This window comes from Polyodon spathula, chromosome 6 (assembly GCF_017654505.1).
Source record: "Polyodon spathula isolate WHYD16114869_AA chromosome 6, ASM1765450v1, whole genome shotgun sequence".
NCBI lineage: Eukaryota > Metazoa > Chordata > Actinopteri > Acipenseriformes > Polyodontidae > Polyodon > Polyodon spathula.
In genome coordinates this window covers 19,096,129-19,123,941 of record NC_054539.1, presented here as the reverse complement: position 1 = coordinate 19,123,941, position 27,813 = coordinate 19,096,129, and the positions used below count along the sequence as shown (strand labels likewise).

General features: G+C 35.5%; 2 protein-coding genes across 5 annotated transcripts; both read right to left on the bottom strand.

The window, feature by feature from the left end:
• Positions 1 to 200: 200 nt before the first annotated feature.
• Positions 201 to 21,196, bottom strand: serac1 (serine active site containing 1). Of its 4 annotated transcripts, none has more exons than XM_041252418.1 (17): positions 21,106 to 21,196; positions 20,153 to 20,252; positions 19,552 to 19,588; positions 18,550 to 18,686; positions 16,620 to 16,721; positions 16,084 to 16,215; positions 15,422 to 15,543; positions 14,164 to 14,292; positions 13,401 to 13,514; positions 6,023 to 6,185; positions 5,382 to 5,532; positions 5,072 to 5,207; positions 3,791 to 3,891; positions 2,993 to 3,090; positions 2,336 to 2,518; positions 2,095 to 2,238; positions 201 to 1,611 (listed from the first exon to the last, which is right to left on the bottom strand). In XM_041252418.1, the coding sequence occupies exons 2-17, from the start codon at positions 20,241 to 20,243 to the stop codon at positions 1,475 to 1,477; spliced, it is 1,977 nt and encodes a 658-aa protein (XP_041108352.1). In that variant the 5' UTR covers positions 20,244 to 20,252; positions 21,106 to 21,196; the 3' UTR covers positions 201 to 1,474. The 4 variants fall into 4 exon arrangements, with proteins under 4 accessions (XP_041108352.1, XP_041108351.1, XP_041108353.1 ...); XM_041252417.1 differs by having other exon boundaries at positions 21,028 to 21,184; XM_041252419.1 differs by having other exon boundaries at positions 16,620 to 16,709; positions 21,028 to 21,184.
• Positions 21,197 to 23,637: 2,441 nt separating this feature from the next.
• Positions 23,638 to 27,414, bottom strand: myct1a (myc target 1a). The gene is made up of 2 exons (XM_041252416.1): positions 27,263 to 27,414; positions 23,638 to 24,764 (listed from the first exon to the last, which is right to left on the bottom strand). Exons 1-2 carry the CDS (start codon positions 27,318 to 27,320, stop codon positions 24,241 to 24,243), a joined length of 582 nt encoding a protein of 193 aa, XP_041108350.1. The 5' UTR covers positions 27,321 to 27,414; the 3' UTR covers positions 23,638 to 24,240.
• Between the last annotated feature and the right edge of the window lie 399 nt (positions 27,415 to 27,813).

Sequence of the window (27,813 nt, the reverse complement as noted above, 5' to 3'; positions counted from 1 at the left end):
TTGATGTTCAAATATAAGTGTTAAGATTATTTTGATGCTCAGTATATATATATATATATATATATATATATATATATATATATATATATATATATATATATATATATATATATATAATGTCATCACATGCTGTGGCAGGTTGGCTGCATGCTGTGACGTTACAGACCCGGAAGATAAACAGGCAACATTCAGCAATGGAGTAACGAATGAATGCGCTAGTGCGCAGATTTATTGTAAAATAAAAGGTTTAAACAAGAAACAAAACAGATACAAAACAAAATGCACGATGGCCCAAAACAGACAAACACACCAACCAGCAGCAATTATTAAATTTAAGTTTCTCTCTCTCTCTCGCGCGCGCAAGCATCTTGTACCGTCTCTGAACAAACACCACGTTCAGCCACAGCTGCAGGTTTTTATATTGTGACAGAGGGATTAACTGGTTATTAATTACCTAGTTTATGCCTCTGTCACATTCGGCACTGGATTGCTCATATGCGTGGTCAACAGCCAGTTTGCCAATAATCACTCCTGTTGACCAGGCATTCTCATGATTTTATCTGGATATGGGGCATTTTAACCCCAGCTGTAAACAATAATAACAATAAAATGGCGTGTTTTTAAATAAAACACACAACAGAACATCTGAATAACAAAACACGAAATACGCTCATGGGTGGGAGTACCCCGTCACACATGCATAGTTAATTTTTCAAAGAACATTCTGTCATTGAGAGCTGTGATTACATATAAATAAATAAGTGTGTGCTGTTTTTAAATGTTGATGTATGTATGTTCGGGTCAAACTGACAGGTCGCAACCCTACCTCACCAGACCAAAAGTAACTGCTGTGAGTTATTGCACGTGCCTGTTGTGGGTTACACTTCATAGTCTGAATATGCCATTTCCATGGCTTGATATTCCGCATACAGAGGAATATGCCACCTCCAATATTCCGAACATGCTGTTTACATGGCAGAATATATATTTGGATTATTCAGTATTCTGAATACTAGTGGAATATTACTGGCCATGTAAACGCAAGATCAAGTATGTATTTATAAATATGAACTGAAACAAAACCAAGCACATTCGGTGCTTCAGTAAAGAATAAATCATCTATTTGACACCAGTGGCTTCTGACAACAAATCCACTTAACAGTAGAACAACTGACTGTTCTCTACTGCCGTGCTGTGATAGAACTGTAAACAGTTGTAAGGGGCTCTCAAGATAATGGCTAAATCCTGTTTGAGTTTTTATCAGAATCTCCATCAACAGTAAAATTTAAATATTCCAGTACATTTATTGATTTAATATTGCTTATCCTATTGCGAGACAAAGTGATTTTTAACAGACAGAAAATGGCACTTTGCATCTGCAAACAAAAGAAGAAAAAAAACAGGACATTTATTTGCTGGTAATAAGCTGTTAAAACAGTACTGTGACATAGGAATCTTTTGCGTAAAGTATTTATTAATTGCAGAGTACGTCTGCCAGTGCATCTACGATGAACTGTAAACTGCGCTTGTAGAGGAGAGAGTCTTTGTTCTCTGGTTTACAAATGTTCAGATGATCGACTTCTACCTGAATTAGGTCACCAAATTCCAAATCTGAAACGAAACAATAAATAGATGATTTTCGTTATTAAAATTTGATACAAAATAAAAGAACATTAAATGCAGGTTAACACAGGATCCAAAAATAAATACATTACTCTTGATACAGGCATCCTGTTTTAAATCTGGGCACGTACTGATATAAACGAACACATTACATCATCATTATTATTATTATTATTATTATTATTATTATTATTATTATTATTATTATTATTATTATTATTATTATTATTATTATTATTATTAAGGCAAAATCACCTGTGCTTGACAACAGCCTACTTAGGGTTCTTATTAAAATGTATGGTACAATAACGACACTTATCATGCTATTCATGATAAAAGAACACTCTTTAGGTCTCTGGATGCACAATTTCAATCAAACATGCTTTTTGCTTACACAAATTAGTACTTGTATCAGAGGCAATGACAGATATCTTCTTAACAACCCCCAAGAAAATAAAAATAAACCCATACCTGCAGAATGCACTGGCACAACATGCATCTTCATCATAGGGCCTATAGTTGTCGGCAAGGTTTCTGCAAAGCTTAACACTTCAAACTCCCTTTTTTTGGCCATGCTTAGAAAGCTCTCGTTCAGTTCTCGCAACGCAGGAGAATCTGTAGAAGATCCAAGGACACATGTAAGAAGCACTAACCCATTAAAGATAAAGCAATCTAAACAGAATAGTCACCTGGAGTTCAGCACGGAACTTACCTTTACTGAGTTCCTTAACCTCTATAGAAGGAAAAAGTAAATATCTAACATTGACCGAATATTCCGCCATTAAAGTGCCATGGTGAGGAACGCTGTAAAAGATGATGCCTTTGGTATTGTCTATCAAAGTCTGCAAACTTGGGTCCTTTGAGGCATCTTGGAGCATCTTTTTCACAAGCAGTCCTGTAATATAAAGGATTGATCATTTACAATGTTGGTTCATTATATTATGCTATGTAAACAGACAATGAATCAGAAACAAGCGTTGTCACAAGGAAGCTATAAAACTACAGTTCATGAAAACTAGATTTTTGTTTTTGGTGATATAAAACAACATTCATTTGTTATATTCCTTGGTACCATGGAAACGAAATGCTATATTGAAAAAATATTTCTGCAACAAAGAAATACAGTGCATTCAAAATAAAGACATGGACATTCAACCAAACAAAGACATGAATTCTAAATTAAACAAAACAAGGTTCACACCAAACACAAAAGGAAACATTTTTAAAAAGGCAAATAAATGAAAATACAAGGGAAAACAAACAAACCTGTATGCTGTGGTAGAAACAGACATTTTGCTGTTTTTTTAAGTCTTATTATTAAAAAATATGAATAAAGTTGCTTTGCAAAACAATTCCAAACTGCTCTTACCTCCCATACTATGTGCTACCCACACTAAAGGCTTGTCCCCAACACCAGCTGCCTTTATCGCATTGAGTAGCTCACGACTCCTGTAAGCCATAGACCTCCTGCAATACAGCAGTGGACAAAGAGAGATCAGTGCAGTTCACGTCTGCAACAGGTTCACAAAATAGTCAAGTTCTGGTAAGGTTGGAAACCCATCTCTGATTTGATATGGTAAGCCTAAGTAACAGCAGTTAAAAGAATCTAGTAAATACTAGTCTAAAACTTCTTCGCACACATCAGTAGAAATTATCTACTGCAGCAGAAGCCTTCATATTTAATTATATATGCTATATATAAATTGATATTTACAAGCCACCATTAGGATGCATCACATAGAGTGTATCTCTATACATATATATATATATATATATATATATAATATCATATATATATATATATATATATATATATATATATATATATAATAATCAGTGAATTTGCAGCAAAGTATTCTAGAATTCTATAAGGCACATATTTGACTATGAACGAACATCACTGATATGGCTTATTCGCTTTAAAAATAAATAATCTCATGTTCCCATTATTATTTACAGAAGCATCCTTACCTTAAATAATACTACCCCAATGTGTTTCTGCAATATGCCGTTTGTCATAAAACTAGACTATGTGTAAACAAAAATAATGTTGTGTGCTCATTATTAGTAAATTTCTGTGATCTGAAAATGATATATCAGTTTTCCTCTTGTAAAGACTACAGTACATTTGACTGTGAAATACACTTTGTTTGTATTCGCTGTGCACCTTTGGTTTTCAATAGGACACTTTGCTCTCCAGTCACTGAGATGAGTGTCATACTCAACAGACAGGACCCTTAGATTAGGACAGTCCTCAGCCAGCCATGTCTAACAAGAAACAAACACAACCCGCAAGCAAGTTAGAAACCAAGTCTTATCATAGTGATAAACATCATACTGAAAAAATACAACTGTACCAAAGTGACAACTTTGTCTTTTTCCCACAATATAGACAAAGGAGATCAAGAAGGCAGAAGACAGTCCAATTCTCTTCCGATTCAATAGTTTGTTTTTATTTCTCAGCTGCCAGTGTTAACTCAACAGGTTCACTACAGTTACAGTTCATTATTCACAACTGGCTTTCTAAACACCATGGTGATTTAGGGTTTGAATTAGGGACCCTGTGCCTGTTGGTTGTCCTCTCAGATGTAAATTTGGGTAAAATCAGAGCACCAATGGAAATGACATGAATAAAATGTAATCAAAATTTCCTGTGCCAGAGTGAAGTATAACGGTCAATTCAAAATACTGCAAGAGGAATATGTATGACAAAAACAGGTCTGGAAAACAGTATACCATAAGCTGTTTGAACTGAAGAACTCAAATACAATTTTTGCCCCACATGTTCTATATGGTAAAAATAAAAACATAGTAAAGTAAATCTGGGGATTAAATATGTAGCTGGACAGATAGATATTTAACACTCAGTATTCCAATGCATTTTTAACCCAGAAGTTTCTTTCTTTATATACAGAAGTATCAGGTTTGTTCAGATTAAACAAATGCTAGCAACGATAACTATTTAAATTAAACCAGGATGAAAACGAAAACACCGAGTACAGGCTGTCACTTCCCAACTGACTATGCAATACAATAGAAAGCTGATTTTATGACACCCAGGGTTAGTACAGCATGTAAGGAGCATAAATTAAATAAGTTCAGAATGAACAATGCAGCTAAATGTGCACAGGTGTCTTGTCGGAGAAAATCAAAACTGCCAACCCATTTGATGTGAATAGAGACTGATGAACTACCCTTTCACACCATGAGGGTCTCTCTTCAGTGCAGGGATAATGCATATAGACAGAGCTGTGTGAGACTACTTGCATTGCCACTGGCTTGGCTAAATTAAAACTTAATTTTATAGTGGCATCTGTCCAACACCTTCACAAGCACTAAAACAATCATCACAAAAAAAGTCATCAGTATGGGCTGAATCAACGATTTAAGGAAAAGAGCTAAAACACACATTTTTAACCTCTGCTCTTCCTGTCACTAAGTGGAATACCTTTGGCCAGCATTCAGTGTAGTCCTCCTTTTCGCTGGTATCGTTCCCATTTTGTGTTTGATCCTGCTGTCGCCACGTCTTAAATGCTGCTCCCAGCAGACCGTGAATGAAGAGGACATCTGCCTTAACTGGCTGGCTTGAAGAAGCAAAAGTTGAAAGTCATGCGACTGCAGTATATCCACAATGCAACAGCAGTACAGGATTATTCACTTTTTATATAGCACACATGAAAGGGTCATTAATGTAACTGCTTTAACCCTTTTCAAACTGTTTAATTATGTACTGGCGACAAGGAGGAATGCAGTCTCACCTAGTACGATAATGAGGATGTAAAACGTACACTCCATCATGATATTTCTCTTGCAACACGTCCCTGTCCAAATTAGCCAAGGATCTAGCTGCATGGGAGGCCTGGATATTGTGTGGGGATTTTATTAATTCCGCCAGTACAGAAATCCATCCTGGATATTAGCATTTCAAAAAACAGCAAGTTTTAGAAACAACAAGTATTATAAATCACAAAATTCCATACCTGAATTCCCAACTTAATTGGCAGTACCCTTAACTGAATCCCGGTACTGCCCAGCAAAATTAACAAGCCATATGTTTTCATACAACACCTTGATACAAAAAAAAAATCAGATTGCCTACAATAGAGTGTTCTGTACATCAAAATGGAGCAATTCTGCCAAAAAAAAAATGTATTCATTAAAATGTTTAAAACACAGCATGATTCTAAATCCTAGCTACAATCTATTTTTAAATCTCAGATTTTAAATCTTAGATTTGGAATTGTGCTTTCATGGTCTATGTCCCTAATGGATCAGCGTGTGGAATAAGTCGAGTAGTATGTAGAGTGACAACTCATTAAGGAAATAAAACTGTTGTTGGCAGGGTCCTTTTAATTATTACTTTTATTTGATACCCACTCACTGGAGCAACATACTGTACCTGACTGCACTATCGCTGCGTGTAAATTCTCACACAGGGCCAAGTTTCCTATGATACGGACAATGTTCCTCTGTATTTTCTGGGAATCATTCCGGAGTTGGTATACCCTCTGCAAGAGTTGCAGACCACCTTTTGCTACAATTGTCTCACAGTGACTGGGAACCTGTCAATGCAAGAGGGATACTTGTATTGGGAGGAAAAAAAAACAAACCTATAAGAGCCTAAGACAAACTTTATGTACTGTATTTACCATTTATTTTGATGTTCACATAGGAATGAAACAACACTTTTTGTGCACCAGTTGCAGTAATTAGTAAAAAAAAAAAAAAAAAAAAAAAAAAAAAAATTCAAATGTGGTGAAGTGGTTCTGTATTTTTCACGAATATTCCTGTAGATGAAACACACTGCAATAAACTGGATATAAATTATAAGAAGATAACTTATATAAATACACAGAAAAACACACACACATATTGGATTTCACTTATTTTATATCAGTGGGATCACAAAATAAAGTGCTAAAATGCCAGTAGCTCTAGTATGTCAAACACAATAACTAATTGAAAACACTCACGACTGGTGGAAACACAAATGCTTTTGCATTAACAGTTAACTACTCAGAAAATTGGCAAGAACAAATAAATACAAAAAAATAAAAGCCAGAGTAATGTTTACTGTACTTTAGTATTGATCACACTCCTGTATCTTAAATCAGATTTAATATATGCACAATAAAAAGGAAACTTGAAAACAGAATTATAGCTGCATGGACATGTGAAGACTACTTATAATTGTTAATACAATTCTTATCAATACATGGGTCTGACTTATAAAGTCCAGAATGCCACCTGTGTTTTTAAGTGATCCAACCCCCCAGATTCCAGACATTCTTTGAAGATGACACCTTTGGAAAGATACAAGACTTAAGTGGATTATAAATTGAAAGAACTCTTTTTTTTCTGTTTTAATAAAGATTCCAGCTGTTAAGAGCAATCAGATGTGACTTCGTTAAACAAATTCAAATCTTTATCAGATTAAATATTGCTCTTTAAAACAAAACATTTCATACTTCAATAATGTCAATAATTTTCTATATACTAGACATTGTGACTGAATGGATAGTCAATAAGAAATCTGGTCAAAAAGAGTAATATTGCCGTCTAGCGGATGATGGAGATGGTTCAGTCTTTAATTAAAATGTCTTTAACTGTTTAAAAAAAAAAAAAACAGCATTCTCATGGGGCCAGATCTTCGAAAGGTTTGCGCACCGCGCAGAGGGGTATGCGCGTCACAAATGGCCGTTGTGCCGAAATTGTGCCAGGTTGCCACATTCGAAACATCCTTTTGCGCGTCACAATCCATTCTGCACTGTGCAGAAATAAAACGTATGCATTGCGCAATGGGGGGGGTGGGGGAGTGGTCGACAATATGCGTGATCCTGGTATAGTCGAAGGTATGCGCCAAGCACAAAACCAGGTTTGTGATACACCCATCTTGTGGCCTGTTGCTTTATTAATCTATTCCATAGATTGCTGCGTATTACGGGTGTAGAGGTGAGCAGCTGCACTTCGGAGAGCCAATCACCGTCAGGGCACTCTTGCTGTGAAAGGCATGCTTACGTTTTCCTAAAGCCAGACCGGTGATACGATCAATTAATTAATAATAATAATAATAATAATAATAATAAATAATAATAATAATAATAATAATAATAATAATAATAATTAAAATAGAATTAATTATTATTCTTACAGAAAAAAAAAAAAGTGTCATAATGAAAAAATCCATTCCGGCGACACTCAAAACCTTGCAAACTGGGCTTAATCATGATGTACAAATGGGTGAGTAGAATGAATAACATAACGCATTTCTGTGTATTGTGTATATAAAAATGTTTGACTGATGTTTACTTTGCTGGTGAATGACCTTGTTACATTTACAAATCAGAGAGTGTGCTACCACAGTTAGACTTTGTCATGGCACGACTTATACATATAACAAATTATTAAAAAAAAATAAAATAAAAACACCAGACAGTATCCAAAGCCTTTTTTTACTTCAAATACATACAGCTATGTCAGATCAGCTGGCATTTAAAGAAACCTATATAGTATTTCCTTGTGATACAATACTGTCCATATTCAATAAAACAGTGGCGTTATCAGTATATTAATTTGAAAACTTGGTGCCTAGCTGTGGAGCCAATTGTGTATTTGAATGGTCCATTTGTATGTGTGCACGATATATTGTGTGGTCTTGTCTGCTGTCAAATCAGTACATACTGTAGCGACACCAATGATAGCAGCTTGTCGGGATAATGCCATTACTAATTGTGACTGTCCATCATTCTGCATTCTCGCTTGACTGTGGTGTGCAGTTGCTATATTGGTAGTGAATGCGCAGACGGTTTTGCAAGACACAAACGAACTTTGCGAATTGCTCAAAAAACTGCTATATTCCAATGTCTTGCAACTGCTTTGTGTCATTTTGGAATATCTCTCATTTCGTGCCAAAGCACTATTTTTTTTGCGAGGCACAAATTTAGCGAGGGGATTGTGCAAAGATCGGGCCCCTAGACTTAAATTTACTAACATATAAAATAGTGTATTAAAAGCCTTACTTAAATCACGATCATTCACGAAATTGATTAAAATCAAATTTATTCATTAGAATGATAATTATGAGACTTATATTATTTATTTCTGGTGTTGCACTGTGTGAAATCACATCAGGAAAATAGAAATATGAGAATAAAAGTATTTTTAACTAAATGCATTTTGTAAAGATTTACGATCTTTTGGTTTTAATAAAGATGGGAGTTATCTTTCTGATGAAGTTATGATGTCATTTGCTTACATTCGAAACAACCAATAAGATGACCTGATTGAGGATTTACCAATGGAATGACTAGGGAAGTCAATCAATTGAAAGACAATAACACTGTGTAACAACATTTTTTTTTTTTTTGTTGTTGTTCCTGGGTAGTAAGTATTATTTCCTAATTGCTTATGCCTCAAAAGTATAGAAAATGGCTATTATTCCCCACAAACTTTGCTTTTGTGACCAGGACAGTGACACCCGTTCCCCCTACCAACCACTTTGCCACACACAACTACAAACATTTCCGTGTGACAAACATGGCAAAAAAATACATAGGTGCCTGATGAGCCAAGTTGATTTTGTAACATTGCTGAATAGTAAATTCATAACAATGGTAAATAGTGAACAGATATAATATATATTTTTTTATTTAATCAAAGTAGTGTTGTATAATATTTTGTTGTAATAAAAAAACTGTATTTTTCGTTTTGCAACTTAAATAAAACAATATAGAACGATTCACATCCACAAACACTACAGTGCGACTGCAACTCATTTTTCCAACGATACCGAACGCCTCATCTGTGTGTTTTTGCACTCCAGGAAATGTCTCAGCAAATGACAAAGACGCATATACGACTCCTTAGACATACGTACACTTTTAATCCAGTAATTTGGAAACCACTCAAGTCATTCCCACCAGTCTTCTCGACAGAAGATCGCCCAAATGTTTCCATCTACCGCCATGGTACTGCAGATCATCACCACTGTATTTAACAGTGCAGAAAAAGCAAAACGGCATCTCGCGCACTGTTTTGCTCTCAATCAATTACGCTTTCTTCCAAAAGCATAAACAAAAACACAGTCGCCATGTTATGTTGTCACACAAAACCTCACGATCAGCATGTAATGATGACCCAAATTCAGTGATTTGTTTAAACAGGGAGTGCACTCACTTCAGTAATGAAAGGTGTGTGTGTGTGTACAACAAAAAACCACAGGGAGTGCTGTATGTAAATACGGTTGTCGAGCCACCTGCAGTGTGTGTGTACTTAGCCTAAGAGATACATCTATTCTCTAATCTTATAAAAATTCAAAGAACATAAAAGATATATATCTCTCTCGCTATCTCTCCCTAAACTGCTTATCAAAACTTGCTGATTCCTGGGTCTTGTTGACCTGTGCTAGAGTGAATTAAAAAGACTACTTATTTGAATGCTTTGCTAAGAAAGAAAATATTCCTGCTACAAGTGAACTTCAAGACTGCCTATTTCTTTCCTTTAGACTAAAGAAACCTTTCTTCAATCAGGTGGACTCAATGTACTGCGAGAAATCTCTTTACCCGACTATTCAATAACTATAAGCTTCTTTACCACGTTGACTTCAAATAACTACACACATGCTGTGTATCACAGTTATCATTATATATATATATATATATATATATATATATATATATATATATATATATATCTATGTGTGATACACACACACTGAAATAAATTCATTAGGCCCTAATCCATGGATTTCACATGACTGGGAATACAGATATGCATCTGTTGGTCACAGATACCTTAAAAAAAAAAAAAAAAAAAAAGGTAGAGGCGTGGATCAGAAAACCAGTCAGTATCTGGTGTGACCACCATTTGCCTCATGCAGAGACATATCTCTTTTGCATAGAGTTGATCAGGCTGTTGATTGTGGCCTGTGGAATATTGTCCCACTCCTCTTCAATGGCTGTGCGAAGTTGCTGGATATTGCCAGGAACTGGAACACGCTGTCGTACATGTCGATCCAGAGCATCCCAAACATGCTCAATGGGTTACATGTCAGGTGAGTATGCAGGAATTGGAAGAACTGGGACATTTTCAGCTTCCAGGAATTGTGTACAGATCCTTGCGACATGGGGCCATGCATTATCATGCTGAAACATGAGATGATGGCAGCGGATGAATGGCATAACATTGGGCCTCAGGATCTCGTCACAGTATCTCTGTGTATTCAAATTGCCACTGATAAAATGCAAATGTGTTCGTTGTCCGTAGCTTATGCCTACACATACCATAACCCCACGGGCACTCTGTTCACAAAGTTGACATCAGCAAACCGCTCGCCCACACGACACAATACACGCTGTCTGCCATCTGCCCGGGACAGTTGAAACCGGCATTCATCTGTGAAGAGCACACTTCTCCAGCGTGCCAGTGGCCATCGAAGGTGAGCATTTGCCCACTGAAGTCGGTTACGACGCCGAACTGCAGTCAGGTCAAGACCCTGGTGAGGACGACGAGCACGCAGATGAGCTTCCCTGAGACGGTTTCTGACAGTTTGTGCAGAAATTCTTCGGTTGTGCAAACCTACAGTTTCATCAGCTGTCCGAGTGGATGGTCTCAGAAGATCCCGCAGGTGAAGAAGCCGGATGTGGAGGTCCTGGGCCTGCGTGGTTACACATGGTCTGCGGTTGTGAGACCAGTTGGACGTACTGCCAAATTCGCTAAAACGACGTTGGAGGCAGCTTATGGTAGAGAAATGAACATTCAATTCTCTGGCAAAAGCTCTGGTGGACATTCCTGCAGTCAGTCAGCTGACGCACAGCTGAGTCATGCATCAATACAATGATCCGAAATACACAAGCAAGTCTACATCAAAATGGTTGAAGAACAAGAAATTTAAAGTTTTGGAATGGCCTAGTCAAAGTTCAGACCTAAACCCCATTGAGAAATTGTGGCAGGACGTGAAACGAGCAGTTTACTCTCGAATACCCACAAATGTCACTCAGTTGAAGCAGTTCTGCATGAAGGAGTGGGCCAAAATCCCTCCACAGCGCTGTGAGAGACTGATCAATAACTACAGGAAACATTTGGTTGCAGTTATTGCTGCTAAAGGTGGCGTAACCAGTTACTGAGTCTAAGGGGAAGATTACTTTTTCACACGGGCGCATTAGGTGTTGCATAACTTTAATAAATAAATGAAATAAGTATCAGAATTGTGTGTTATTTGTTCACTCAGGGTTCCTTTTATCTAATATTAGATTTTGGTTGAAGATCTGATAACATTAAGTGTCAAAAATATGCATAAATGCAGAAAATCAGACAGGGGCAAATACATTTTCATGGCACTGTGTTAAATGCTGTAACTTGCTTAAATAACTTTAGAATGTGTCAGTACATTGTTTTTAATTTATTTAGTTTATTTTAAGACATTTCAAGATGAAATATGAATATTTTTGACACTGAATGTTATCAGATCTTCAACCAAAATCTAATATTAGATAAAAGGGACCTTGAGTTAACAAATAACACACAATTCTGATACTTATTTCATATATCTATTTTTATTAAGAACTTTGAAATATATCCAGAAAGTGCAATTAAAATATAAGTTTAGCATTTATGTTAAGAACATTTAGAATTTAGTTAATTTATTAATATTATAATTAATGCATATCAAATATTAATGTGGTAGGCGAAACACTCTAGACTTAAAACTTTTATCACCACATAATGTACAACAAATTATGGTAACCAGGTCTATATTATATATCATATATATATATATATATATCATATATATATTATATATATATATATATATATATTAAAATATTAAATAAAAATAAAAAACACAGCCGTTCCTTACGGTGAAATTTTACAACTGGATTAGGGTAAGCTTTGGCCCCAAGGCTGGTGTAAGAGATGTAAAGGTCTTAAATATTTACATCACTTGCTAGTTTACTCTTTTCTAAATTTAGATATAACATTTCAGTATATTTTGATATTGGTTCAATGGAAAATCAGCTGAGATTTGAAGTTATCCACAATGAACCAATATAATAACTTTAGATGTAGATACGCAGACACTTCTGAACAATGTCTTATTTCAGTTCTTCATTTAAGATTCCTATTTTTTCTTGTATCAATCATAGGTCAAAAAGAGTTTTTAAAACCTTTACGAGGTACATTGAAGAAACGGCAAATCTAGTTACCGAAAAGTACAACATATTTTCTGCCAGTTGTAAAAGTACAAAGTCAATGAGTTTGCAGTTTACAATAACCTGCAATGTCAAGGTTACTTCAAGCCGCAACTGCCTATAAATTACATTGTAATTACCTGTGTGTTATGAATGCAGTTTCCAGTATTTAATTATACTTGAAACGCCCTCTCATTCAGAGACCAGAGTACTTATGTACTTGTATACTTGTATACAATTTAAACAAAACATGTATAAAAGGGGGTCTATCATCTTAGGATGCCAAGGAAGCCCCAGAACAACATGATATCAACATAATGAGCAAATATGACTGGCCTCCAGTCTTTATTTAATTACAATTTATTAATAAGGAAAAAGAATCTAACCAACGCATCTTTACAGAAACAGACAATCAACTGGCCTTGAGGTTCCTGTAGTACTGTCCTTGAAATTAAATGTTTGCACCTGATTGATGTCACTGTGAAGCACTCATGCTCAAGTTCTGTTAGTCAAACAAATGTATCTTTGAAGTGACAGTCTCCCTTGTCTGCTGACATTATTACTTTATAAGAAATGTAATACCGGTACCTTAGAGTGCTGAACCAATGCCTGCAAACAGAATGATTCCACTTTCTCAGAAGGCACGGAGCTCAAACTCTGTGCATAGGGTAATCCATTTCCTCCAAAACACCACAATCCACCCTAGAACAGAAACACAACAGTTGTCTCAGCTCAGATGTTCTTTAAATGTGTATTCCATGAATAGTGTGGATGAATCGTTTAAGATGAGGCATAGGGGAGAGGATCCAATTCCAGAACAGCTACCTAAATACTGTTGTAACTTGTCTGGCAAGATTCACTACCTGCTGATGCCACAGTGTGCCAAAGCTGTGAAAGTGGGTACCAGCAGACTGAAAATAAGATCCTGAATCTGAGATCAGCTCAATGTGTGCTCATTATTGGACCTTAAAATAACAAATGAGTTGTTGCCTAATATCTGTTTCAGACATAAGTTGGACATGATGCAAAGTCAATAGAGCTCCTGAGTCTAGCTATAAAAAAACGGACTCAATTTGCACACAATATTTCTTTTTTATTATTATTTCTTGCAAAAAATACTCTCTCATGGAGTAAATATTGTTATTTTTGTACTGAATTACACAGGGCAAATGCACTGTAATTCACAACTGATAAACAGAAGGCAATTATTTCTTTATTGCTTTGATTTCACACAATAAATTGTTATCAGAAACACTTTTTCCATATCTGGAAACATTTGTCATAATACTAGAAGAAATACAAAAAAGGCCTTGGTGCTCTAAAAAGACCTGTATCAGAGCTTAATGATTACCCTTTGTGCTGCTAAGGCCTGACTGCTTTCCCTCAAAGCAAGAGATGTGAAGTACTGCACACATTGATCCACCTCAGACTGGGGAAGAGAGGCCAGCAACTGTCTCAGTCTATCTTCTATGGAGAAGTCCTGAAAGAGTCAAATGAAAAAAACTGCACTGTACAGATTTTCAAAAACAGCAATACAGTGGAAAAACACACAAAATAAAGGAGACAGATGTAGTAAGAGATGGCTCCAGTACAAAACGGCAGCATTAAGAAAATAAACGAAAAATAAACTAGAAAAGCCTTTAAAGTTTGTGTTAATGCAACAACATTTCAGAGGTATAAAACAGTTGTAACTGTATAAAACTAGAACAAGCAACAGTATCTAAGTAATGTGCAATCATGTGTTTAAACCTTGCTATTACGATTCAATTACATTTACAATAACATTATTCACATTTGATAATCACAGAATATTTCATTATTGTGAATCACTTGGTTCTTTTTTAGTGCTACCATAATTTTACAATGTACTTTTATATTGTAATATATAGTGGTCATTGACATCAGTGCGATGACACACTCAGAAATGTCTTGACATTGCATAATTTATTACACATCAAAATAGTCACTCAGATAACACCGTGTAACAATTTTTTTTTTTTTTTTGTTCCTGGGTAGTAAGTGTTATTTCCTAATTGCTTATGCCTCAGAAGTATAGAAAATGGCTATTATTCCCCACAAACTTTGCTTTTGTGACCAGGACAGGTAAATTTCAAAATATCACTATTTCCAATGAGAAAACGGGCGAATTTGCGTCTTTTCGTTCACATAAAAAAAACATTTACAGTATAAACTTACAGTATAATCGTAAAACTCGAAAAACTACTCACTTCTAAATCTTTTGTAGTCATTTTTGTATTACTTTAGTATAAATACATGTTAATTTGGATTCATATGTTGTTTTTTTCTGACTTTATGTGAACGAAAAGACACAAATTCGCCCGTTTTCTCATTGGAAATAGTGATATTTTGAAATTTACCTGTCCTGGTCACAAAAGCAAAGTTTGTGGGGAATAATAGCCATTTTATATACTTTTGAGGCATAAGCAATTAGGAAATAACACTTACTACCCAGAAACAAAAATTGTGTTACATAGTGTAATAAATGATCTTAATCCACAATAAATAGACTAAGAAAAAATACAATAAAACCCCTTTGATTTCCAACAAGGGTTTATGATTTTTAAGGAACCCTTGTGTGGTTTACATACATCATCCACCTTGGGCAACTGAGATGGGGGCAAAAAGAATCGCAGATCAACATCCTTGGATCGAGCCAAGCCAATTGCTGTCCGCTGATCACAGGCCTGAGCTACAGTCCTGTATTGGTAATCTGGAACAAAAAAAAGAAAAAAAGAAGAAAAAAAAATACCACATCAATAACGTGAACCCTGTCCACAAGCCTAAGTAGGAATACTTGATGTAAATTTGAGATGCTACATAGTGTTATCAGGTTTGCAGTCAGTTTCTTACAGCTAGAATCAGGAGCTCAATTTTTCTGAGAGGAATAAAACAACTAAATGAATACAACTAGAGAGAAACAATTGGGGAAGGAGCAGTTCAATTGTTGTTCCAAGTAGTTTCTTGCTCGTTTTCTACCATTTACTGTATATATTTGTTTCCTCTCTGAGAATATGCCTTTCCATTTACACTTCCTTCAAAACTGGACTACTACAATATTTGGTTGGAACCCAGAGTCCCATTCACCTTCCTAGGTCCATGGGTCCAAGGGTTTACATCAATATTCTATTGTACCTGCAACTCACAAGTTTTTTTTGTATAAAGTTGGGGGGGGGGGGGTCAAATTAACAGTATGATTTCTGGTTAAAGTATATTTATTTACAATTTCAATTTAACTTCCCTGGTTGCTTACCATGCCAGTGAGAGCTCTCTGCCAGTTCCTGGACAGCTTGCAGCCGTGTGTCTTTATCTTTCGCCTTGGATTTCTTCAGGAGGAGCCAAACAGCGTAGTCATGAGTGCCCACATCCAGGCTTGTCAGGTGTTCTGCCAAACAGACATGCAACCAAAAAAAAAAAAAAAAAAAAAAAGTAAAATAATAATAATAATAATAATAATAATAAAATAATTCTGCTGCTGCTGCTTCTTCTTCTTCTTCTTCTTCAGTTAAGATAAAAGACAGGGACTTAGCTATGTAATATATACCAGTATTTCCTAAATAAAAATAAAAATCATCAAGCAATTATGCTTATATGTAGAATGAACTAGAATTAGGCAAGACTGTCTATGTTGTGCAGTGATGCTTGTAACTGATCCCTAACAATGATGGTAAATCATCACCATTATCAATTCCTTTATATTCAGCACATTATTCACATTACTTGTATAAAGCCAACACTGACTTCCATTTTGCATCTTAAGCTCAAGATTATATTCTCCAAAGTGCTTACCATCCAAGGGCCTATGAAGAACTTTAGCAGAAGTTTCCAGAAATCTTCTTACTGCCCTGTGCAGTTCCTTCCTGATTTTGTATGTGATACCTGGAAACAAACCTGTTTTTATACAATACTTTCATGAAATAATGTATTTATAGGTACACTCTTTACCAGTGTACAATGAGTAATTTCTGGCACTGTAATGTAACATTTCGTGGGCAAGGTGCGGCAAAAACAATTCACAGAAAAGTCACCAAATAATGTATCTTTACCTACATCAACATGCACTTGAGCTTTTAAATAGTACTCCAAAAACAATAATATAAAAGAATACTGCTTTTGACTACTGACAAGTTTAACTGTTACATACTTCAGACTACAACATCATTTCAGGTCGGAGTCGAGGGTCTTCGGCCCAGTGCGACAATCAGAATTATGTCTCCTACAATCTTGCGATGTGCGTACAGCCTTAACAGATCAACTCAACTTTCACCTGTCATTCTAGAATACCTCAAATATTTCTCTAATTAAGATGTGAAATTCTCCCTTTCGGGTTCTCTGTTGGTTGAGAGGACTGATGTACCAACAACGTCGCTTTTGAGGTTTTTTAAACCTCTTGTATAAGAGGTACAAACTCTGCACATCTACTCAAATGTCACTTTATCTAATTTCACAAATGCAGTTTGTATTTAAAGCATGAGCAACAGCTGCGACCACTTTTCACAGTCAAAAGGGCTGCGACGCGATGCACCATTTGTACGGCAAATAGTGAAGCTGCACATCTGATTGTTAACCAAAGTATTCAAACAGCTGACCTTAATTATCCCTTTAATTGAGTTGAGTTAACTGGGGGGGGGGGGGGGGGGGGGGGGGAATAACTTTTTCACACCTGAAGATTGCATGTTTGATTACCTTGTACACCAAACAAATGAAAGAAGCACCAAACATTGGTGTCATTTTTTCTTTCAGAATCCCTATATACACTACTACAACCCACAAAAAGATCTGACCAAATTCAATGTGAAAACTGTGCAAAAATGCAGAAGCTCAGATAAAGGGCAAATACTTTTTCACAGCACTGTACAGTTACATGTAAATGCTGCATGCATCATTAGCGCCCGCAGCCGTACGCATATTAAGCCCTGTGAAACCTCTGATTTGCAAAATGTTGTCTTCATGAGTGCAGACTTGCATGCAGCGGTTAAGGTTACTCATGACTTCAAGGTAATGTTGCATTTTACTCCCTACTCTTAAAATTAGAGAGTAAGTTACTCCCAGACCCAAACTGACTTCACAACAGCACACAAACTCGCAGTTAATGAAAAAGACGACCAGACTTCAAAATCTTACTGATGAAAACAGAGATGTGTTAGTTGAAAATCGGGAAAATGCTGCCACAAGATGCTGAGAAGTATAAATTTCCTAAAACTTTTAGTAAAAGCATAACTGGAAGAAAATGGAGAAAACAGGAAAATTAATCAAATACCAGTACAGCAGCTTGCCAACATTATGGTATACTGGGAAGCAAAGACAGGTATTTAACGCGACACAAATATGAAAGTTCAATTTACTACGGTATCCAAATGAACTTCACAAAAACAAAAGAAAGTTTAGTGGCAAAACAAAAGCATTAAAACCAATAAGGTATGTTTAAATTATTAAAAAGTATTGTACAGAAGATGCTTCAGATGCTTCAAAGATCTCAATAACATGTACATGAACAACATGTTAACCCCAATAGCCATTTGTTGTTGCAACATGCCTTTTTTGTGAATTTCTAAACTTTATACAACTGGTGTATAAAGATAGATATCACAAGTTTATACAGCTGATCCCATAACTTGCCTAAAAGTAGGACAATATATCTAGAATTGCATTACTGGCTCTCAAGACATCGGTAAAAATGTGTGACATACGCAGAATAGACTGAGAAAAAAAAACATACCAAAGGTCTCCTTTTCCTCGAAAGGGGTGGTGTTTAGATAAATATAGGACTTAAGCTTCTCTTTCTGTGTAGCTTGGGTATCAAGGGTCACACGTTTGTTTAGTGCAACCACCTCATAAGTAATAAAAACACAGCCTCTGGAAGGAAAAGTAAAAATGCAGTCACACCACTTACTGCAGTAATCTACAATAACCTAGAATGCCAGTTTTAAGTTTGTAGTTTGCCAATTACTATCAACAACTGCATGAATGAAACCATGAATACTGGCACTTGATCTGACAACATTATCACTCCCTTGTAATAAGTCCCTTATTATTTTGCCGTTGATCTGTTTGAAATGATTGCCTCTTTCACAGAACTGTACTGTGAGTTTATATCCTGTGCTACTGGTACCTTGGGTTATATTACTGTAACACAGACATTTGGATAAAATAAAAGTGAAAAAATGAAAAGAAACTAATTAACAGAAAAACAATAAGGGCATTTACATTAGCTTTGAACAATTCTACTTTTATTTTCAGACAAAACTGTTCTTACAATTCAATATCATATTGATACATATTTAATTGAAAACATATATTGTATACTTTACCTTCAAGATCCAGGATCACTTTTAACCTTCATAGTGTTTTACACATATTCTTATTAAATTCTGAACAATTTTACCACTGTGCCATGTGCTTTAACATCACTTAACTAGCTTTATTAGAACTAAAACAATGAATAATTTCATATTCAGTAAATTTGTGCTATATGACATGATTCATGGCAACTCTTGAGAACAGGATGAATCATTTTTGCACATATGTAAATTGGAAGTGGGAACCACTAAGTTCACACCAGTCTTTACTTCTAACCATTAACTGACCACTTGGAATGCCACATTTTGTAACAGGCTGTTTTACAGACTGATCCTTTGGTACCATTTGGATGCAACAGATTGGTGTCTTAGGCTGCCAAGGTCTGAGTTGGTATGTAAGCTTATCTTTTCTGAACACTTACCCTAAAACAACCGCTCCGGTAATCTTTGCAAGTTTCCCTACACAAGTGAAAGGAAATCAAAGCATTATGTTGCGACTTTCTTCCAGATAAATTGACAAACTCAGTTTGTTTTAATAATTAATACACAGCATGTCCCTTTACTGACAAACAAACAACAAAATGCCTGTTGAACATCAATGGCTGGTTTTCCAGACCCAGATTTTCATTATTCTTGGAGACAGGAGATAGGTTAATTAGAGGAGATAGGTTAAGATTAATGTCGATTTGGGTCTGTAAAACCAGCTACCACATAAATTATCATGCAATATAACATTTTTCATGTCCTTGAATTATACAAGAAAATACAAGATTCCCTTCAATTACATGTTCTGCAATCCACAGAAATTCCCCTGAAGTTGTAAATGACCACCTATAAACCATTGTAACTAATGCATACTATCTTTATTTTAAATGCAACTTCCTGCAGTTTGTGTGGATGTATATGCAAATTAATGATGTGCTGTTTTTGTCGTTATGTGGTTTTTTGACATACAACTGCCAAAAAGGATTGGGGATAAGGGATTCAAAATAAAATCAGCTGCCTAGTGTAATTTTTACTCACTGATATACTTCCACAGTGTAGGTCTTTTTTCAGCAGGGCCAGCAGTACTCATACTTCTACAACAAACCATGCAACAGGCTGCCAGGGCCATTCTCTAGTTCTACAGATATAAAATGAGAAAAGGGATGAACACACAGTTAATGTGTTCTTTTAAATAATATTGAACAACAGACCTAAATTGACATGATTTGAAACCAAGATTTCAAAATCCCATCTTAATGTGACACTGGTTATAACATCATCTAGCATAATTATATCTGTGCAGTAATAGTGCATGCTTCAGATCATGATGTTAGCCCAGTGCTAATCTACACCTACATAGAGGGGTGTTGCCTGGCTATGTTGTGCGAATACTAAATGTGACGTATGTTCTTGGTAAAGAGAATTTCTGGACCCATACAATGAAATCCAGCTCAGTACTGTACCATCTAACAAAGGACGCAGTCAGCCACTGAAACGCATAAAAGTGAGGTGGTACGGCTTTATCAAACAGGGTTTATTTTGCTATTATTTAAAATTGTGCATGCATACTAGGTCATGTTACTAGTATAAAAGGCTGACCCTGTGCAATGCAATTTAGGTACAAGCAAATAATCGTACGGGTCGTATACAGCACTGACATTAACATGGGGACATTACATATCAAGAAACATATATTAATAGTACGTCCAAAAACTACGTTCAACCACTTAATATTATTTAATAAAACGAAGTTTCTACAACAAGTTATCATACTATATTTTGTGACGTGGGTAATTAAAAGGGCGTTATAATGTTATATAAACGATTTGTTTTCCAGGTTAACACCGTATAACAGGTAAGATTTCAGGAATTACACTCCTAATACAGCCGAAAGTACTGTGTCTTGCACGTACCGGTTTGCAGACTTTAATATTTTCAGAAAGTTGTTAATCTTTTTTTTCAAATTGCTGCTCTAGGGTGAGGATACATACAGTACAGTGGCGTTACATCTCTCGCCTCCGCCTATCTGTCAGTTCTGCAAGACCACCATCACGTGTCTCAGAAAATAGACGTCATCACCACTCGAACTCTGCCATGGATATACAAAAGAAGAAGGCGATCAGTCTATGGTCCTATCAAATTGAAGGAGGCGGGATTTCCTTTTGCCGTACTGTACTGTTAATGGTAACATGACTTTTGACCATTTACTAAAGAAATTCACCTTTAAACAAAGTATACACAATTTATGTATTACTAATTATTATTTTATTATTTACGATTAATATATTTTTAATTTCAAATTCGCGGGGCTGACTTTTATTATTTCTATATTGGACTGAAAATTGTATTTATATCTAAGAGAAAGTGAGATATTACGAATTTGTCTTAAAAAATAAAATAAGATTAAGGAAAATAGTAAAATATTTTACTATTTTTTTTTTTTTTTATTTACTGAAATTTGTATTTATATCTGAGAGAAAGTGAGTTATATTACGGATTTGTCTTAAAAAAATAAAATAAGATTAAGGAAATAGTAAAATATTTCTCACATCGTGGTGTAGCAGTGGCTCCAGGTTTCCCAGTATCCCCAACCCTTTGGTTAATTGGAGATCTCTCCGTCTTTGATATCCTTCTAACAGTCCACATTTCTACTTCTCTCTCTTGCAATAGCAAAAAAGTAATATTACAAAACTGGAAAAACAAGACAAATGTCTCACATACAGGCTTAATTGAACCTGCATCTCGAGAGACTGCAAGACTTCACGATAAAACCACAGAATCTGATATCGTCTGTAATTCCTTTTTTTTTTTCTTTTTTTTTTACTTTCTAGAGTACTGTTGCCTTAACCAATCAATAAATAACTTTCTCAACACTATCATTGTTTTATCTATTTCTCTGTTTATTTTTTTTTAAATATTGAGTTTGATATTTATAACCGTTATTATAATTATCTTTGTTTTAAATTGTTTACTTGTCAGATTCTATGGCTGGGGGGTGGCTTGAAGAGTATGATTGGGAGGGTGGGGTACGTGTCCTGTAACGGCTTTCCTTAGATTTTGTTTGTTTATATGTAATATAAGTATATAAAAAAGAACAAGCATAACTTGGTTTTTAACTGGTCATACTGGTTCATGAATCATGAGACTAAAAGCTGCTAAAAAGCGTAATTCCAGTTGTACTTAAATATTTCCAACAGGTTTATTAAGAAGGCTGCAGGAGGAACAGTTTTCTTTGCATATCTGTCAGTGAAGCAAGACTCGCAGCCTGTTTCGTTCACAATTACTTTAATACCTCTTATAGTTCGACTGACTGCTGGACTAATACTTTTTTTTCACACTTGAGCAACATGAATCCAGGAGTTGAATTTGGTAACAAATCCAGTAGTTAATGTGGCTTTGCTCACTGTTCTGTTCACGCTAGAAACTAATCCCACATTTGATGCAGTTTGGTTTTTCTTCAGTGTAGAGACACTAAAGCTGGAATTGACTCCGCAGTGCAGTTGTTTGAGCTGCGCCTGTGAAAAGCACATTGTATATGTATGACTCATGCAAAATCCTTTTTTTTTTTAATGTGGCTTAGTTTGTGTACACATGCTAATGAGGGGTGAAACTATTCTGGTAGTGATTAATGCAAAGTTGAAACTACCCCAGGATTTAGATTAGCTAATCCAATAGCCTGTCACACTGAAAGATGCATTAAGGTAAGTGGGAACACAACAGGTGTTGCTTTAGTTCACACTTAGCAGTGCTCTAAAGTGTGAAAACTATTAGAGACTAGACATGATAGAGCCATATTGAGGCCACATGGGTGCTGTAAACCTTTTTACATTCTAATGTATTGATTTTTCAATGCAATTTTGCTTTGTGTGTAAAAAAAAAAAAAAAAAAAATTATTTATCCACAACTACATGTACCAAACTTCCTTTCCCAATGCAAGTCTAACAGTTTCCTTAGAGTGGAACCTCTTTTCTAAAATATTCTTCTCCACAATCAGCCCTAATGAGTCTTTTCAAAAGTATTTTTGCTGGAATAGTAAGCATGGCAAATAATGATCTAAGCTTAAATGACAGTAGAAAATTAAAGAGAACACATATAACAGTATATGAATTACTTATTAATTAAATATTATGAAAATGATCGGTTTATGCTGAATCTTTGTTCAAAAATTGTTTAATAGCGTGTATATAGTCTTTTAACTACAGGAATCCACAGCTAATTTATTTAATGTAAGGGGTTACAGGCTTTGGGATGCCTGTCTTGGTATTCCCAGGACTGACTTGGTGATGAGGTAGATGTCCAGCAGCTGCAAATCCTGTACTACAGCAACTGATTAGAGAACCAAGTAACAATATTACTGAAACAGACACATATAATGAATTGGTTTTCAAAAGCAATGGTATACATGGTAGCTAGTAGATTTTCCACAGAGTTTTAAACTGTATTTAAAATATTCAGAATATTCAGATGGAAAGTCTATTTTTTTCAGAGTAATCAAGCCTAACAAAAAACACAAAGGTAAGTTCAAAATTATTCAATGTTTTAATAGCAATGCAGTTTAATAGAGGGAATTACTTTGATAGTTGACCTTATCTGTACAAAAATAAGCAAAAGTGTAAAAAAAAAAATACACAGAAATTATTACAGAAATTAATACCATTTTACAAAGTCGTTTTTAGAGTAAAAGTAATTGTAAGTTTTGGAGGTTTTAGTTCTGATTGTTTTTGACTCAAAATAAAAACATTTGCACCGACTGTCATTTTAGATGGCGCTATCTCACAGATGCCCAAGCTTGATTGTGCATAAGACTAAGCAACTGTCGCTCAGAGCAGTGTAAGGATGAGACACTCAAGGACAGGGAGCTGCATAGAAAACATCTCTCAATAAAGACATTTATTACAATTTTATTCTAAAAAAATATTATAATACAAGGACATAGACAACCAAAATAACAAACATACCATATCCCATTCTCCAAACTATGTTCTACAGTATAATACTTCTAGAGCTTTAATACCTGGTTGATGTAATTTAATGTCAAGTCTCAACTTTCTATGATACCATAAACTACAAGGCACTAGACTAAATACATTTAGTAATGCTTTCTCTCTCTTTCTCATTGCTGGAACTCAAGTGGAAGTCTCTTGGAAAGCTCGAATAACAGTCTCATAGGGAGGCGGTGGGGTCTGTGTGGAGTAAAAACCTGACCAGGTATTAGACCAGAAGGAGTCGGGCCGGGCCAGTCCGCCCACGTTGACAGCGGAACCAGTGTTACTTCTTGGGAGTGCTGTTTGGCTCCCTTCCTCGGCCTCACGGGCGATCTGGCTGCATTGAAGCAGCGGCTGAAAGGTTGAGGCCCTAAAGCTGGGTTTCCGGGCAAATGGGTCAGCCTGCTCCAGAGAGGTCTGGTGCTGGAAAGTGAGAGCTGCGCTAGCCAGGCTGTTGTTGCTCCTTCGGTCATAGCTGCTGTGTCGATAGAACCCAGAGCGGCTCTGCAGGAAGCTGTGAGGGGAGGTCCGCGACTGCCTGGGGTTTCGTCTGGAGATGCGGGCTGAGGCTCTGCGCCGAGACAGCCATGTCAAGAGGATACAAATGACAGCACCAATCGTCAGGCCTGCCACCATTGACAGGCTGAAGGACAGGATTAAATTATCTGTGGAAATGATATCAACATATGTAAAACTGTGGTAAATAGTATATTGCCCAGGATCTCATAAACCGTAATAAAAACAATTATACAAAATCATTTAGCATTCTGTGGTTCATATGCATTGTGCTTCAACGGATGAACGCATCGCACATTGTTGGCAGCCTAAAGCAAAATGAGAATTCCCGCTCAAGACAATCCAATTCTGAAAGAAACCACAGCGAATGATTCCATAAACAGACACATTAACTTGTAACTGCAGTTGTTAAGCCCTAAAGATTTCTGACTGTTATAAGGTCCAAAAAAATTAAAATTTTATTAACCTTGGACTTTTTCTTCATGTAGAAGATTACCTTCCTACAGTAAGCACTAATTATATTAGATGAAGGACTGGTCATTAAAACAACAACTAGTACTATTAATGTAATAATAAATTCTTCACTTGGCAGAGGTAGGGATACTAAAAATAAGTACAAAAACAGTATACCCTTATTAGTTTAGAGTCAATGCGGAGATTGCAGCAGTGGGCCGGGCTTAAAATTGGGTATTTCAAATTGGGGAGAAAACAGGGTAAAAAAAAAAAAAAATGCAGATTCTTAATTTAAAATAAAAATAAAATAAAATAAAAAATGCTATTGTGTACCATCCCAAAACACTATATTTTTTCAATAGGGCCCAATTGCTGGCACTTGATCATATTTACCAAGGTAACTGTACAGTAGTTCTACAAAAACAGGACTGGGTGCAAGAAAATCGGATTTGTCCATCCTTGTTTGTATTAAAAAACTGCATTAGTCTGTAGACCAGGGGTCTCCAAGCCTGGTCCTGGAGAGCTAAATGGTCTGGTTTTCATTTCAACTGAGCTATGTTACTTAATTGCCCCAATTACTGGCTTAATTAGTCAAGGTTAACAAGTTTTCCAGCTCTTCAGCCATTGATGATGTAAAGACAACTATAAAACCTGCAGGATTGGGACTCTCCAGGACCAAGGTTGGAGACCCCTGCTGTAGACCATTACTGAAGTGCAGGGTAAAATCATTGTTGGAGAACGGAGAACTTATATCAGTGAAAGGAGTTACAGTACAACTAATGAAATAATCCATAAATCTTATGTGTTGTGCTCTTCAGTTCTCTGTGTAGGTCTCACAGGGGCAGTTTTTAAACTCGTTATAGCAAACATAAAAAAAAGCCTGTTATATAGGGCATCAGAATAGGTTAATGAAAGCTGCAAGTTTGTATGCCATACATTAGTTTGTTATGGTTGCACAAGCGAGGTCATTCCACCTGGAGAGTGAAATTGCCTCCCCCTTCAACATCTTCTTTCAGTTATTAACCAACCACCTGCTTCCCCTCATAACTGACACGCTTTGTTTTTGAGGTTAAATGACAACAAAAGTAATAGATGACCTAAAGGTAAAATTGATTATTATTATTATTATTATTATTATTATTATTATTATTATTTTATTTAGCTGATTTTTGCTTTTTTCTGCTTTTTTTGCTACATGAAGGAATGAAAGATACTGAATAAATGTTATTTATATTTCTACTTTGTGCAAATTACTTAGTGTTCTTCTAAAATAAACAACTGATACTGTTCAAACTCAGAAATACAGTTAATATATTTGTTCCTTATATATTATTGGTATATTCTGAACATGACATAAATGTTTATTTGCATTGTATGACTCGCATGGCGTTGAAACATAATGCCAGGTGGCAGTAAGACATTTTGTATTTCCATTAAAGCATACAGGGATTATTTTTATACATATTATGCTACTTTAATTTCTAACATATTGTTTAAAATACAAATTAATTTCATATACATTACTCCTCAATTCTGTATCATCGTTCCTTGAACATTTCTATAAGATTAATACAAGACATTTGACCTTGCCTACCTTATAAAGTCATTAATATATAGTAGACACTGATATTTATTTTTCTTTGTATCCGATGGCTTGTATCAGGTAGTTTGTATCAGATGGAAATTACATCACACTAAGATTTGTTTTCTGTTTTCTTCTATTTATTTTTTATTATTTTTTTTAAATACAAATGCTTATTTAACTACATATTAGATAAAATGCAGGATAGGTTGCTGAGTAAGATACATGTTGGTTTCCACCCCACTCAAGGTCAAAATCACATGGAGCAGATATCAGCTAGTATCATACACAGTATACAATATTATATGTATTATAAATAAATATCTAAACAAATAGTTATCAGAATAAAACAAGGCTCAATGATTTCCCCCATTCATTCTCCTACACAATACAGTATTGTACTGTATTGTACTAATTAGATTTTTTTTTCCTGCATTGTCTTCTGTTTCTATATGAATGTTCTTAAATACACAGTAATACATTTCAGACCAGTAATAACATGGAGTGAAGTTTTAGTAAATCAAGGAAATGTAGAGAAAATATAGTTAATGATTTTGAATATGTTACTTTAACATTTTCCTATAGCTTACTAGCATAACTGATACATCTTACCATAGAAGTTATCTGGCAGCTTCAAATAATGTTGGGTTTCAGTGTGATTGGTATCCATAGCACCCACAGAAACATGTAAAACTAGAAGAGTAGAGACATTCACATGCGGTTCACACTTGTCTATTGCTTGTTCCCTATAGTACAGCTGAACAAAAGGCAACCCTGTTGTTTGTCCAAACGGAAACATCAGTGTAACATTTCCTGCTATTCTACTCAGATTAGCAACTATAGCCTTATCTGTGAGAACCAGAATTCCTGATGAATGGGATAGTTTCCTTTCTCGTCATTTCCTCAAGTTTAATTAATGAAAAACACTGCTGAAATGGTTTCGTCATTTTAAACTGACCTGCTTAGAAGTTTAATTTGAACTTATTCTTAAAACAAATGGCAGCATGGGAGATTACTTTCAGGAAGGCATATTCTGTTTTGTATTACTGAACTGCTATTTCAGATTATGCAAATTAGTGGTGACAATTGAAGCTTAAAAATTACCATTAGCTTCTTAAAATGAAAGTGAAAGGAAAATGATAGAAAAGGGTTCCTGTGATTTC

Bases quoted from the DNA above. Each gene is read 5' to 3' on its own strand.
- serac1 (XM_041252418.1), bottom strand. From the start codon at position 20,243: ATGGCCCTGGCAGCCTGTTGCATGGTTTGTTGTAGAAGTATGAGTACT. The intron at 16,216-16,619 runs GTAAGCACTTTG...TCTGTTTGGCAG, and splicing joins TCTTCATAGGCCCTTGGATG to AACACCTGACAAGCCTGGAT. The intron at 3,892-5,071 runs GTATTCCACTTA...GTTTCTTGTTAG, and splicing joins ACACTGAATGCTGGCCAAAG to ACATGGCTGGCTGAGGACTG.
- myct1a (XM_041252416.1), bottom strand. From the start codon at position 27,320: ATGGATACCAATCACACTGAAACCCAACATTATTTGAAGCTGCCAGAT. The intron at 24,765-27,262 runs GTAAGATGTATC...TCATTTCCACAG, and splicing joins GCTGCCAGATAACTTCTATG to ATAATTTAATCCTGTCCTTC.